Source organism: Rhincodon typus, chromosome 27, assembly GCF_021869965.1.
Source record: "Rhincodon typus isolate 14 chromosome 27, sRhiTyp1.1, whole genome shotgun sequence".
Lineage (NCBI taxonomy): Eukaryota > Metazoa > Chordata > Chondrichthyes > Orectolobiformes > Rhincodontidae > Rhincodon > Rhincodon typus.
This window is the reverse complement of record NC_063358.1, coordinates 41,875,879-41,891,374: the sequence shown is the minus strand read 5'-3', so window position 1 is coordinate 41,891,374 and position 15,496 is coordinate 41,875,879. Positions and strand designations below refer to the sequence as shown.

The window sequence follows — 15,496 nt, the reverse complement described above, 5'->3', positions numbered from 1 at the left end:
ATTCAAGGCTGAGACAGACAGATTTTTAATCAGTAAAGGAATCAAAGGTTATGGAGAAAAGGCAGGAAAATGAAATTGGGGATTATCAGATCAGCCACAACCTCACTGAATGGTGTAGCACACTCAACGGGCCAAATGGCCCCCACCTGCTCCTATATGTATGATGCATCACCGATCATGGCCACCTTGGAGTCTATGTGTGAATAAGGAGTTGCTGCTGTGGGAATCTTCTCAGGAGATCCCACTTCTCCCACTCAGGCTGCCAGGCACCAGCAGCTTCGGGCCTCCTGCCTCAGGAACCCTGCAGCCATGCTGAATTCAGAGGCAGTCTCACACATGGCTGCTCCACTGGAGATAAATGACACCACATTATCTATCTGGGGGATACACAGGGACATGCAGTTGGTCCCTGTGGCAGAAGAACGTCAAAGGTGATTCAATTCTGGCCCTGTTTCTGTGAAGGCTATTCAATTCAACCTATTCATGTCCACCTGAACTTCTAATTTATCCAATTTATTGTGAGCACTTCTGGCATTCAGATATAGCACTATGAACTTTGATATCTTCCAATTTTGTCCCTCTCATGCCCTTAGTCACTAATTATCTGTTATCTTTGTTACTCTATCTCTGCTTATTTTTACTCAAATACACCACCCTGTTCCAGGGCCTCAGCATTTTTTTTTAAGAATCCCTACAGTGTGAAAACAGGCCCTTCAGCCCAACAAGTCCACACTGATCTTGGAGCATCCCCCCACCCAGACCCATCCCCCTATAACCCACCTAATCTACACATCCCTGAACACTATGGGCAATTTAGCATGGCCAATCCACCTAACGTGCACATCTTTGGACTGTGGGAGGAATCCGGAGCACCCGGAGGAAACCCATGCAGACACAGGGGGAATGTGTAAACTCCACACAGACAGTTGCCCGAGGCTGGAATTGAACCCGGGTCCCTGGTACTGTGAGGCAGCAGTGCTAACCACTGAGCCACCGTGCCGTTTATTTGCCTTGGTGCTTCTGAATTGACCCTTGCCTGTATGTCACCCTGCTCTTTGCCCAGTCCTGATACCAGTGGCTCATGTGATGAAGCTCTGCCTTCCACAGTAGCCCTTTGCCACACACTGAAACCCCTCAATGGATTGTCTCTCTGTCACTCAGGTAACAATCTAGAAATTGTTTCCAGCTTCCTTTGAGTATCTGGAATATTAAGATATTATCTCCTCAACACTTCTCAGCAGAACACTATTCCAGATTCTGTCTCATGAACTGAATCATGCTCCTCCAACCCTAAAATCGTACCTACGTACACCTACACCATCTCCAGAATTAAACACATGCATGGACTCCATTATCCTTGAACATAATTGCTCACTTGCGGATACTTACTCTCTGTCCAGGCTGACCTGGAAGGCCAGGTTTTCCTTTAAATCCCTGTCAAAAGAAGGAAAACAGTTAGAATATGTCTCTGTTCTAAGGAATTACACAAACCGTCCCCTTAGCACTGCAAACCTCTTCCATAGCAAAATTCAATCCATCCTATTTTTGAAAGGTATTAATTGTCTGACGGCTTCCATTAGCCTTCTGCCAACAGAATTCTAACTTGCCACTCCTCTTTGTGTGAGGAAATGTTTCCTGACTTCAGGCCTAGTTGTGTAGCTGTATTGTGAAGGGTCTTCCCCCTTGCTCTGGGCTCTTTTATCTGAGAAACTAGTTTTTCTTCACCGACCCCAGCAAACCTTCAGATTGTTTTAAACACCTTGATTGCATCAAGCCTCAATGCTGTAACTTCCAAGAAATACAAATAAAGTTTATGCAAATTGTCCCCTTAATCCTGTAATTTCCAATGTTATTTGAGGTAGGTAAGGATTTATAATTACTTGCATGATCAGAAACAAAAGAAGGGAGTGGTTGGATGGTACAAGTACTTACATGCAGCCCCCTGAGCCCTGGGGGTCCTGGTGGACCAGTCTCACCCTGCAACACAAAACAGACGCTGTCAGTGACTCTGCCCCTTCCCAAGAGCAGCAACAAGCATTGGATATGAGGCTAATGTCCTACCCTTAGTCCTGGCTTCCCTTCCTTCCCATCCAGACCTTCTATTCCTGGAGGACCCTGCAGAAAGAACAAACACAACATATCTCAGGAGGGTGCTAGAGCAATGCAGGAAAAGACCACTTCAGATCAGCCACCCCATTTGGCTCTATCGTCCTAATGCCCACTCAAGCCCAGTCCAGTTAACATTTCCACGATCCTACACTTGAACAAAATACCTGCTTTGGTTTCATCAGTCACTGCAAAATTGTTAGGCAATATTGAAACATACTAAATCATCAAACATTATTGTGTTTGGTGGATGTGGATCTTATGTGATTTTATAACTGGGTCAGACTGTAGCTGTAGCTTCCATAGACTGGCACATGAACTTGGATCTGGTATTTATCCAGACTTTCATTTTTCAGCCTGGTGCAGTCTTCGATTGGCCTTCCTGAAGAGATGGTGACGTGGTTAAGATTTTGATCAGGCTGTGGATTGAATATTGACCTTTCGAAATAGGTCCTAGTTCATATATAGTCCAAACTGATGGACTGCAGGCTTCCTGTGTGAGATGAATCAGGAATGGTGTGAATCCAATTAGAGGTTAGGGTCAGGATTAGACTGACACTTATTTTCTGTACCCACGGAGACCACACGAAGAGGTCTGAGAAACAGTCATATCAGACTCAAAATATTAACTCTGTTTTTCTCTGTCCACAGATGCTGCCAGGCCCACTTAGTTTCTCCAGCATTCTGTGTTTGTTTCAGATTTCCAGCACTTACAGTATTTTGCTTTCAAAAAGATAGTGGAGATTGTATAATATTTTGAGATGGTTAAAATATGAAACTGGTGAATTGAAGGATGATTACAAGGTTGGGGCTATACACCACATTTAATACTTGTGACCCAGACCTGTGCAGCTTGATGCTGATACCTGAATGAGCATTTACAAACATGCCCCAGTTGCCCCAAGAAAGTGATGGTGGGCCTTTGTTTGGATTTGTTATGACAGAGTGCAAATTGAGGGAATAGGATTGAAGTCAGACATAGAGCAGACTGAGGATATTGTGATTCAGTTGAGTTTTTACAACAATCTGACACTTCATGGTTACTGTTACAGATAAAGGTAAATTTGTTATAGTCCTACTGGACTATAGGGCTGCTGTCTCATTCAAGAGAGAAGACTGGTGGTTGTTTAACCTGAGGGCCTTCATGCCTCAGGCACTGGGAGAGTTTGAGAAGCAGAGTCCTTTATGGTAACATCAGCTGTTGCAGGAATTGAACCCATGCTGTTGGTATCAGTCTGTATCTGAGACTTTTGCATTCTCTCCATTTACAAAACTTGGATATTGGGAAACAGGAATAAAAACACAACATTCTGGAAATATTCTGCAGATCTTGCGGCTTTTGTGAACAGAGAAACAGGGTTAATGTTTCAGGTCTGCAACCTTTCATTGGGTGGCACGGTGACTCAGTGGTTAGCACTGCTGCCTCACAGCGCCAGAGACCTGGGTTCGATTCCACCCTCGGGCGACTGTGTGGAGTTTGCACATTCTCCCTGTGTCTGTGTGGGTTTCCTCCGGTTTCCTCCCACAGTCCAAAGATGTGCAGGCTAAGTGGATTGGCCATGCTAAATTGCCCATAGTGTTCAGGGATGTGTAGATTAGGTAGATGGGTCTGGGTGGGATGCTCTGAGGGTTAGTATGGACTTGTTGGACTGAAGGGCCTCTCCCCACACTGTAGGGATTCTATGATGATAGCCAACCAGCAACTTTTACAGATACCAGCATTCTCAAAACAAAATGTTGAAACAGAATTAAAATTCTCAAAATGCCAGAGGGAGATTATAATTCTTCATTACGAGCCCAGTTTTGGAAGTGAACTATTATGAAGAGAGATGACTGTCCCTGTCCAGGTGGAAGTCTCACAGAGTTGCTAACCATTTAGAGGCACAATCGGGAACAGTGGGCAAACTGTCGGAATGGCAGGACACCCAAAAAAAAATACAATAGCGTTAGGATTAGGATGCCCTAGTGAGTAGGAACTCACTAGGGCCAGCTGGCAGGCCCAGGGAAGGGGCACATTGGATAAGGCAGTGGGGAGAAGGTAGAACAATGGGGGTGGGTAAACTCTAGGGTAGGTGGGGGTCTCTGATTGGGGATCTATGAAGGAAACACCGCCCCTCCTTTCACTGAACACCTACAAACTTGCTGAGCTGCACATTGGTTACAGGCCTCTCGTATTGCAGGTGTAGGGCCTCAACTGGCCCAATCACTGCCTCTCCTGCTGCTCGTGAAATCGTATTGAGGGCAGGGGCAGTGTGCACACCAACCGTGGCACAACGCCCTGAATTACAGCTTCTGCCCCCTGCTTTCCTTCCTGTAGGCAGCCAATAAAATCTAGCCTTACACCGCACTCACATCCTTTGTCATTGAGATCGTCTGGGTGAATGTTTGGATTGAGACACTGAATTTTTGTAATTTGAGTGAGCTTTGGACAAAATCTAGGATTAAAATATCCACAGACCCAGTTGTATGTGGATCGTACACTTGACGAAAAATTGAAGGAGAAACTGCAAATATAGCTTTCCACCGAGTTACAGGGTCTGATGAGGAGAACCCCAGATGCTATTACTGGAGTTGCAATCTGTTATTTGATCTCTGGGTAGACAAACTCATTCTGACCTAGACAACGTCATGGGATTCAAATCAAGTCATTGACCATCAGTGACCTTAGGTGGATTAATGATATAGCATGAAAAGAGACCATTCAGCCCATTATGCCACTGCCAATTATTACAAAGGAGTGGTTGACATCTCTTTCATAGTGAAAAGTGAAACCCCCAGAGAAACTTGTCTCACCTCGTAATCTGTTATAAAGGAGTGGTTAAATGAAAGAAATCCCTGATACTCACTTTATAATCAACAAGTAACCATTTATTTATCTAACTTTTAACAGTTAACAAATTACCAGAACCACTAACAAAGTGAACAATTCCCCCTTAGCTACTAACTATTCCCGAATAAAACAAAATTCTAATGGTATGCTGTTCCAAAAGATACCTTTATAAACCAAATAAATAAAACCAAAATTAAATTAAAGCTTAATGTCTCAAAATTACAGCCAGGATTAGTCTTCCAGAATGTTCTTTGCCTTCTCCATTGTCCTCCAGTCAGGAATGCCTTCCTCTGTCAAATTCTTGTGTCAAAAATATTTAGCTAAGTGTGCCATTGTACCTTTAATTAGATGGTGCTTGCTTTGAGATCTTAAAGATTTCTGTGAGATCCAGGGATTTTCTTTCTTTAGAGCTGATGGCTGCTGAGAGCTGTTCTCTTAACAGATGGCAGTTTGTTCTCACACTGATTTTCAAATGCCCTCTTGATGACCTATTAATTTCTTACAAGAAGATTGGTCTGAGGTTGTGAAAACCATCAGATTTAAGTTTAAATGGGCTTTGATATCTAGGGCCTGGTTTCATTTTATTGGCTAAGTTCAAAAACCTGTTATCTTGGTAAAAATGCTGCTTTGCCTCCTAACAGTATAGACTTTTGATACAGTGTTTTAAAATCAAGAACTCTGCATCTGCTGCTGCTTGCAGACATTTTTTTAAATCTCCAAGCCTAAAAAACACATCTTTTAAAGGGACTGCGCACTCTTCCGTGCCCCCGCCCCCATCCTTTTACAAACAAATTCTAACGTCTTGTCTTCTAATTCACAAGTACTACACTAACTTTGCAAAGCTATCCAAATAATTTCAGTTCACTGTTTCTCTATCAAAGCTTTGCAAACTTCTCCTTTTTGAGGGTTTGTCTAATTTCCTTCTGGAAGTTATCATTAAATTTGCAACTAGTAGCCTTTTAGGTAGTACACAGCATTCTAGATCACACTGATGCCTGAATTAAAACCATTAACTCTACTGGTTCTCTCATTCATTATCTTCAGTCTGTGTTTTCTGGTCAACTCTGGCAAAATCATTCACAATTTTGAGCATCTCCACAAAATCTCCCTTTAACTGTCTCTGCTCAAAGGAGAAACATAGAAAACAGGAGCAGGAGTAGGCCATTCAGCCCTTTGAGCCTGTTCCACCATTCAATAGGATATGACTGATCAGCCAACTCAATCCTCTGTTCCAGTTTTCTCCCCATGCACTTTGATCCCTTTAGTCCTATGAATGGTATCTAACTCCTCCTTGAAAACATTCAACATTCTAGCATCACCCGCTTTCTGTGGCAGGGAATTCCACAGAACAAATCCAAATTCTCCAGTCTCACCACACCTCTGAAGATCTAGATCCCTGGTCCCATTTCAGTCAATCTGCTCTCTACCCACTTCCAAGGCCTCAGTATCCTTCCTAAACTCTGATATCTTAAATTCGATGCAACCTCCCAAGCTGTGAACTAAGCAGTGGTTTAGAAAAGTTCATTGGAGCTTCTGAGTTTTTTGTACACCATACTTCTATTGTAAAGGCCAGCACAAAGCAGCTGCCAGCAGGAGCAACACTCACCTGTAGTCCTGGAGGTCCACTTCTGCCTGGAGGCCCAGTTGGTCCAACTGGACCCACACTCCCATCATTGCCCTGTAACACAGAACAGAAAAATAGGCTATTCATCGGTAGGTGCACACCATTTCTATAGAAATTGCCCTTTACCTGGTTCAATTCCAGCACCTCCAGTTGTTCCTTTCACATACCAGACTTAGGCCAGTCATCTAACTTTTCCTAAGTTAAACTGAAAACCTTTGACCCATGTGTAAGGCACAGCTCACCATAGCCTTTTCCTCACATCTAGTGGGGAATTCACCGGACCACACTGGTCAGAGATAGGTTCCTCATTCTGTTGTTGATACATGGTACATATGAAGAAATGGACAAGAAGCAGATGGATGCCTACATGGCTTCACAGAGGTATATGCTGTCGTATGGTCTATAGCTTTGGAGCAAAGCAAAGTTCAGCCCTGTTCTGCCACATATTTCCATCATGGCTGATCTGCACTTGAGCTCTATAAACCCACCTTCACTCTGAGCCACTTTATACCCTCATCCAACAAACATCTACCATTGCTCAGGTCATTGTCTGCACTTTTCACCAGAATGCACTTACCTTTTCACCAGGAGGTCCTGGGGGTCCAGATGGCCCAGACTTCCCTGGGAAACCGATGGGTCCCTAACAAAATACCAGTAAAGGTAGAGTTCAGAATGTTGCTGATTTACTGTCAGGATCCTTGTGTTTCTGAAAATCATAATTCCATGCAGATAAACTACCAAAGAAAGTAGCAGCAGAAAGGGAATCCATTTTGCTGAGGTATTATCTCATTCCTGCAGGAACCCAAACCTCCCGACAAATCAGTATATTAATTGTCTCAAAATCTCTATCAGTATGACATAACAACCTGAACAGCCACTCCCTCCAACACTCTCTTATCCAAATATGGTCTGCATGAACACATTTCACCTATAACTCCTTGTACACTCTTCATGAACGTGATGATGAAGAATCCCTTATCAGAGCCTTCAATTGGAGAAAATATTTCATTTCCAATTCTTCATTATTTAAAAATCTACATTCAAACATCTGTAAAAAACTACACCCACCGTCCGCACAACACACCACCCACCGTCTGTACAACACGTTTAACAATCTGATCTCCAAACATGCGAAGTCTCACTCACTGGCTGTCCTGGAAATCCTGGTTGACCTTGGAATCCCTGGAAAAGAATGCCTGGAGATTAGGTGGGAATATGAAAGTTTTACCACGTTGTTCCATGTCTTTAACACTGTCATTGAAACAGCTCACCCCTTTAGATCCTAATCACATCCCAATGTCCAGCAACAACTGGCCCCAGTTTCTCATCAATGCCAGCTGCACCAGCTATTGGATGATGCCCAGGGTGAGGGGTGGTGGTTAGGTGTTTTTGACCTCATTCCAACACTTGGGTGCCAGTGAAAAGCTAGTGTTAGGAACAGTGGAACAGGAGGAGTGTTTTCAACTGGATCATTGCTGATTGACACCTCAACTGCATTTACCTGCTGTGTTCTATATTCCTGAATAATAAACGTGCACAGCAAATCTTTATCAATCTCTGATTTGAAGCTTTCAATTAACCTCACAGACTCCACAGCCTTTTGAGAGAGTGAGTTCAGGATTTCATTATTTTTCAATAACCCTCATGACAAACAATTAACAAACACTGTCCACTAGAGGCAGTGTAACTGTGACAAAAGGGTAGGGAATGATGGGGTGGGGGCGCTCACTCAAAATGGAATTGGGGAAATAATGCACCCCAGCCCCCACTGTCCCCACCTTTCTCTAGATATCACTACAGCTTGTACCACAATGACCCACTTTACAGGGGTCCCAGGTTTAGGAATGTCCAACTTATGAATACTCGTACTTATGAATGCGAACCCACACAGGGGTGTACTTTTAAAGACCTGGCAATACAAACATTTCCTATATTTACAGATAGCTGCTTTACATTGTCCTGCATTGTGTCCCAACTTGTGAGCAGACCCAGGAATGGAACTCATTCACAAACAGGGACTGTCTGTATGCCCCTTGTTGCAGTAGAGAGAACATCCTTTTGTTCTGGGATATGCCCAGCTCTGAGTGTAAAGTTTAGCTCATTAACACATTGTGCAATCCAAAGCCTGTCAGAGGGTAGGTGAATCTCCCTGTAACTGAATATGGGTTCCTGAGATGGAAGAGTACTTTGGACAAAGCTGATTGTTGGAAGATGAACAGAAATTGCTGGTCTGGCAGCATCTAGAGAGAAATCAGAGTAAACATTTTGAGTCCAGTGACCCTTCTTGAGAACTGATAGCATCTGGGAGAAAGTGGTATTTTAAATTGATGACGAAGATTAGGGGGAGAAGGAATGAGCTGATAGGTGGAGATGGAGCTGAGAGAGAGGGAGAGAGAGAGGAGGAAAGAGATGGAAAGAGAGAGGGGGAAAGAGAGAGAGAGGAGTAAAGGGATTGTTGATAGTAAGCCAGGGAACCTCCTTTCTCCTCATTATCCAAGGCTTCAGGCATATCTTTTAGATGAACCTGTACTTTTTTTCAATCTAGTCTACTGTTGTCACTGCTCTCAGTGTGGTCTCCTATACAGTAGGGAGATGAAGCACAGACTGGGTGACTACTTTGAATAATACCTATGTTCTATCTACAAAAATAACTCTGAGCTTCCAGATGCCTGCTGCTTCATCACACTACTGTGTTGCCAGGCCAACACCTCTGCTGTAGTGCTCCATTGAGCTTCAGCGTAAACTTGAAGAACGACATCTGCTTAGACCTGCAGCCTCTAGGACTCGATATTGAGTTCAATAACTTTAGTGCCTGATTCCATCCTTCCATGTTTTTTACACCCACCACCCCACCACCTGCCTCACAACACCCCACCACCACCTGGTCCTGTCATATCATGTAACAAAAAAACTGCATATGCTGGAATCCGAGGTAGACAAACAGGATGATAGAAGAACACAGCAGGCTGGGAAAACACAGCAGGCCAGGCAGCATCTGGAGGAAAGGAGCAGTCAACGTTTCGGGTATTAGCCTTCTTCAGGACTGGATGTGGGGGTATGGGGAGCTGCAGATAAAGGGGAGGGGGGTTGCAGAATGGTGGTGATAGGTGGACACTGCTAGGAGATATGACCTGTTTGGTCAATGGGAGAGATGAATCCAGTTGGAAGGGAGGGTCAGAAGGTGGAGTGGAAGAGAGGAGATGGGGCTGGAAAGGGAGCCGGGGGCTGGATGGGAAGGTTATTTGAACTTGGGGAACTCAGTGTTAAGTCCTCTGGGCTGTAGAGACATGTCCATCCTCGGCCTCCTCCAGTGTCACAGCGAAATCAGAACGCAAGTTTGAAGAACAACATCTTATCTTATGCCTTGAAACCCTACAGCCCAGAGGACTCAATACTGAGTTCTGCAATTTCAAATAACCTTCCTACACATCCCCCGACCCCCACATCCAGTCTTGAAGAAGGGTAATACCCAAAACATTGACTTCTCTGCCTCCGGAAGCTGCCTGGCTTGCTGTGTTCTTCCAGCCTCCTGTTTATCTACCTGCAATGTCATGAGTTGCTTTTAGCAGTTTACCCATGCTATTCTACTCTCAGCTCTCATTGTCACTAATCCAGCTTCTCTCTGTCCTGTCAATAATCCCATGATTTGTGTTCCCCTCTCATATCTCTCTCTCTGGGCTCTGTCTCCATTTACTTACTCCATCTCTTACGGCATGCTCCCCAACCTTGTCTTCAGCATAAATAACATCTTTTCCCAGCTACTATCAGTTTGCAAGCACAGTCAAAGGACTAGAAATATTAACCCTGTTTTTATTTCAGATTTCCAGCATCTGTAATTCTTTGATTTATTCTCATAGTTGGAAGCTCTGTCTGATGTGTGCAGCCTGGGAAGAAGGAGTGACACACTGTGACCAACACCTCCAACACTGCAGATTGTAGGTTAAAGACACAGTGCATTGGATCCGTGATTCTCTAACCAACAATCCACAGGATTGGTTGGCCACCAGAATTTGGAAATGGAAGAATTTAGCTAAAAGTCTATCCAAGATGCAAAATATATTCATTCTGGTGGGCATCACATTTATTGCCTAGAGGGCAGTTAAGAGACACCGTATTGCTGTGGGTCTGGAATCACATGTAGACGAGACCAGGTAAGGATGGCAGTTTCCTTCCCTAAAGGACATTAGTCCCCTGGATGGGTTTTTATGACAACTGAAAATGGTTATATGGTCACTATTAGGCCATCTTTTTAACTTCATGATTTAAATGTCACCATCTGTCACAGTGGGATTTGAACTATGTTCCAGAACATTAGCTTGGGTTCATAGTTCTCTGGTCCTATGACATGGACATGATGCCATCACCTCCCCTAAACCAGTAAAACTGCTGAATGAGGCATACTGGTCCCAGACGTCTTGTATATTCCCAAACAGAGCTCCAGTATAATTGGTATGTTCGTTTCCAAGTATTAATGGTTTATGCCTGACTGCTGTTTTTCCCTCTAGGAGGTCATTTCCTCAGAGTCAAAATCACAACTGGAAGCACCACTTACTTGATCTCCCTTGTCTCCTCGTGAACCAGGTAATCCTGAGCCACCTTTGGGGCCCTGTCAGGAGAAATACACAAGGGTTTCATAGATAATATCATAGATAATAATACAGCTGTGACTCAGTCGTAGCATTCCTGCCTCAAGATCAGAAGGTTTTGGGTTCAAGTCCCACTCCAGATACTTGAGCAGAAGATCAAAGCTGTTTCCAGTGAGGGAGAGCTTCACTGTGAGATGTGCTGTCTTTCCAATGAAATGTTAAACCAAAGCCTTTAAACAGATAACATAGACCCATAATGAACAAAACAGCAGGGATGTTCTCCCTGTTAATCATTACCCCTCCAGTAAGATAATGGAAATAGATGCTGTGGGTAGAGGAGTGGTCCTCAGCCCCCTCTGTATAGTATACCCATGTGTTCTACTGCCGCTAACACCCAATCAGTGTATTTGGTGGTTTGAGTGGAAGCACAGCCAGTAAATTGCTGAAAAGAACCCACCAGCTTTTCTAACACCCACTAGCACCGGATTACCCAATCCAGGGAGTTGGCATGTTCACACTTCCCAAATGGCTTTTTCCCAAGTATACCTGTGAGCTATTGCAACGTCTTGCCCTTGTATCATGCAACAGGGTAGCTTGGGAGTTAACGGCCTGTACCCAATGCCCTAGTGCATGTGGACCACATCACATCAGCCCCATAGTTACTCCCACACTGGCAATAATAACAGCTCAATATCGCAGAATAGTTCAGCAATGCTGCAGTTCTCCTCATGACACGAGCAACTGTTTATAATTTCTTTCACTTCTCGCTAATGTGCTTGTGTGACCCCGTTTAAAGCCCCCCGATAAATCCCCGGATAAACACCCCCAATAAATGCCCAGAGAACCTCCCCCTATAAACACCCGTATAAAGCCCCACGATGAATCCTGTTTACACCCCCCTGACAAATCCCTGTATAACCCCCTGTGACAAATCCCTGTATAACCCTCTCTCCCAATAAATCCTCGTATAAACACCCCCCATAACTCCCCGTATAACCCCCTGAAAGATCCTTGTATAACCCCCCCATAACTCCCCGTATAACCCCCTGATAAATCCTTGTATAAACCCCCAATATCTTCCCATATACCCTCCCTCTGATAAATCCCCATATAAACCCCTGAATAAATCCCCATATAACCCTTCAATAAATCCTGTATAAACCCCTCCATAACTCCTGTATAATCCCCCCAAAATATCCCTCCTGATAACTCTCGTATAAACCCCTTCAATAAATCTCTGTATAACCCCTCCGATAAATCCCCGTTTAGCCCCCCGATAAATCCCCGTATAGCCCCTCCGATAAATCCCCATATAACTCCCCTGATAAATACCGTATAACTCTCCCCCTGATAAATCCTCGTATAAACCCCCAGTAAATTCCCGGACAAACCCCCCAATAAATCCCCATATAATCTCCCCGAATAATCCCGTATAGTCCCCCGCCGAATAATCCCCATATAATCTCTGATAAATCCCATATAACTCCCCCAATAAATCCCCATTCCATGTCCAACTAACAGATAAAACTCATCTTGTATACCTGGTGCTCCAGTACATTAATTTCCAAGCATTATTGTTTATTTTGAACTGTTTTTCCCTCTTCATGTCAATTAGGCATTTCTGTACTGGAGTGGGATGTTGCACCCAAAATCATCAGCTGCTGGACCTTCGTGAAGACAATGAGCCTCTTTGTGGATAAAAACAGACCACACCCAATGTTTGTGAATCTTGCCCAATAATTAAACTATCTGGTAGTCTATCTGAGGACTAAAATATTGATAAAATATCCAGTATTAGACTTGTAGTCTGGTTGCACTGAATTGGGGAATAAACTGGTGTTTGGGACATAAAAATGCCACTAGGATCAGTCTTGAGACAAATTTCGAAACGTATACAAATCTTTTCAGTGTGCATACTCTCAGCTACAGTTGCGGGAAACAGTTTGCACCACATATGACCGCGTGCTATTTCTCCATGGCTCAGTGTTGCAAGGTCAGAGAGGTTCGGGTCTCACTCTTTTATTTCTGAAGCCCAGAAGTTAAGCTCATGGTCCAGAGGCATTGACCACGGACCGCAAAATGACACTACAGTACCATTCTGAGAATGCATCACAATCTGACATGTTAAATAAAGTCAAAACACCACGTTGTGCTGTTTGAAGATGATCAGGGAACACCTCCTACATCCTGGGTAAAAGACTACCATTAATAGACTCACCAATCTTCAACTGTCCAAATTAGCTGTTGCTTTTCTCTTTTACAACATTGGCAGTAACAATTCAGCAGTAATTTGTTGGCTGTGCAACACTTTGGGACTTTGTGAGGATGTTAACAGGGGCTTCATAAATCAAAGTCCATTCTTTGAGTTTTAAAGTCAGTGACTGATCTGTGATGGGGCCTCAGTCACTGACACACCCCCCACTATCCTAACCCAAGTGTTCAAACTCCTTTAGAAAGCAATACAAACAGGAAATCTCACTCTGAGGGGATGGAGTGGGGACATTCACAGCTGAGTCCAACCCCTCATCTTAATATCCTGGAGACTGGGCTAAATATCCCACACAACCAACAGTCAATAACAGAATATCTGCCTTGGAATGAGATTTACATTGGGCATTTTTAACAGCTACCTTATTTATGAAATGTTTTCTATAGGCACATTCTGCACAGTCCATCACTCAGCTCTATAGTCAGGCCCTTTGATGCACCCAATACAGGTGGTTTAATTCAACAGAGCATTGGAGCTAGCTGGCTTCCCTCTTTGAGCCCATTTTTTAATGCTTGATCTAGTTTGTAGTTTCTTACTGATCTGCCAATATTCAATGGATTTCGGAACATACTCACCGCTGGGCCTGCTGGGCCTTGGGGACCAGGGAAGCCAGGTGGGCCCTGCAAGGGAGAAGAAAATGAATGGGAGATAGCCTGTCAGATTGGAGGGTAGAAATCACTCAGTAACAAAATGAGGCAACTGACTCCTGACTGACGGACAGAAAAATTCTTGAGAGAGATGAGACATGCTGCTCCCAGCTAGCACTACACTTTAATCTATAAGGTTCTAAAATCTTTCAACTCACGTGAATAAACTGCTTGAATTAATTTAGAATCTACAACTACCTCTGCGTTACACTGAGAAAAGTAATAAATATTAACTAGATCCAAACATCAAGAAAGACCAGCATATGTTACCCACTTTCTTATTGTTCTCGAATTGCTTGGCCTTTCAGAGGGCCATGCAGAGTCACCCACAATGCCCTGGGCCCTTAGTCACATGTATAGTAGATTGGGTAATGATGGCAGATTTCCCTGCCTGAAGGACATTGGTGAACCAGGCATATTTCTAAAACAACTGATGACAGTTATTGTGGTCACAATGACTGAAACAAGCTTTATAACTCCAGATGAATGATGAATTTGAGTGTTGCGGTAGAATTTGAACCCCAGTCCCCTCAGCATTAGCCTGAGTCTCCATGTTCTAGTTGAGTGATGTTTCTGTTTCAACACCATTTCCCCACCAGTCCCCAATATTCAGCACAAAACATTCTCATATCAGAGGCCAAATGGTTGGCCTCTGAGTTGGGAAGATGTGTAAGCCCCAGGTTGCTTAAGCAGGTTGGTAGGGGCTGTGAAATGGTGTCAGATTAGTTACTGGCCCATTTACACCAAGACTCCAGTCACCGCATTCTTGAATAAGGTCCTGACTTGGGTGACTAGAAACACCGGATTAATGAAGTAGCATTGGGTCAAGCGTTCTCTGTACATTATCCTGTTTTGAGTAGCAGGTGTTAAGCAGCCTGACCAGAAAACCCCATGTTCCTTTTTCACTTCCAATAGGAGAAGGTGTCTTTCCTCTGCAGCTTGGACAACTAAATATGAGGCAGAGCGAGAGAGCGCAAGAGAGTGCAACGAATAGAATGTATGAGAGGAATACATGACAGAAAGAGAAACACAGTTTAAAGTTTTGGCAAAGATCCATAGCTCGGGTTGTGGATGAGGTTGTTGACTTGCTCGCTGAGCTGGTTTGTTCTCGTTCAGACGTTTCGTCACCATGCTAGGTGACATCATCAGTGGAGCCTCCGATGAAGCGATGTTACTGTCTGGTCCGTTATGGTGAGTAGTGTCATTTCTGGTTTTTGATCTGTATGGGTTTTCTTTATGGGGTCCAATTCTATATGTTTATTGATTGCGTTACGGGTGGAGAATGGGAGTTCAACTGGGACAAGGTAACCATAGTAGCCCAAGCCAAACATAGACACGTACGGGAATTCCTAGAGGCATGGTTCTTCACCCATAATGTAATTAACAAACATATAGAATTGGACCCCATATATAAACCCATACAGATCAAAACCG

At 43.8% G+C, this 15,496-nt stretch overlaps 1 protein-coding gene across 1 annotated transcript in view; it reads right to left on the bottom strand.

The window, feature by feature from the left end:
• LOC109913043 (collagen alpha-1(XVI) chain-like) overlaps positions 1-15,496 on the bottom strand; it is a 60,817-nt gene that overhangs the window by 14,125 nt on the left and 31,196 nt on the right. The window contains exons 11-18 of the mRNA XM_048612965.1: positions 13,991-14,035; positions 11,113-11,166; positions 7,707-7,742; positions 7,138-7,200; positions 6,543-6,614; positions 2,062-2,115; positions 1,933-1,977; positions 1,390-1,434 (exon numbers count right to left, since the gene is read on the bottom strand). Coding sequence (XP_048468922.1) covers positions 1,390-1,434; positions 1,933-1,977; positions 2,062-2,115; positions 6,543-6,614; positions 7,138-7,200; positions 7,707-7,742; positions 11,113-11,166; positions 13,991-14,035 — 414 coding nt within the window. The remainder of the gene's footprint in view (positions 1-1,389; positions 1,435-1,932; positions 1,978-2,061; positions 2,116-6,542; positions 6,615-7,137; positions 7,201-7,706; positions 7,743-11,112; positions 11,167-13,990; positions 14,036-15,496) is intronic.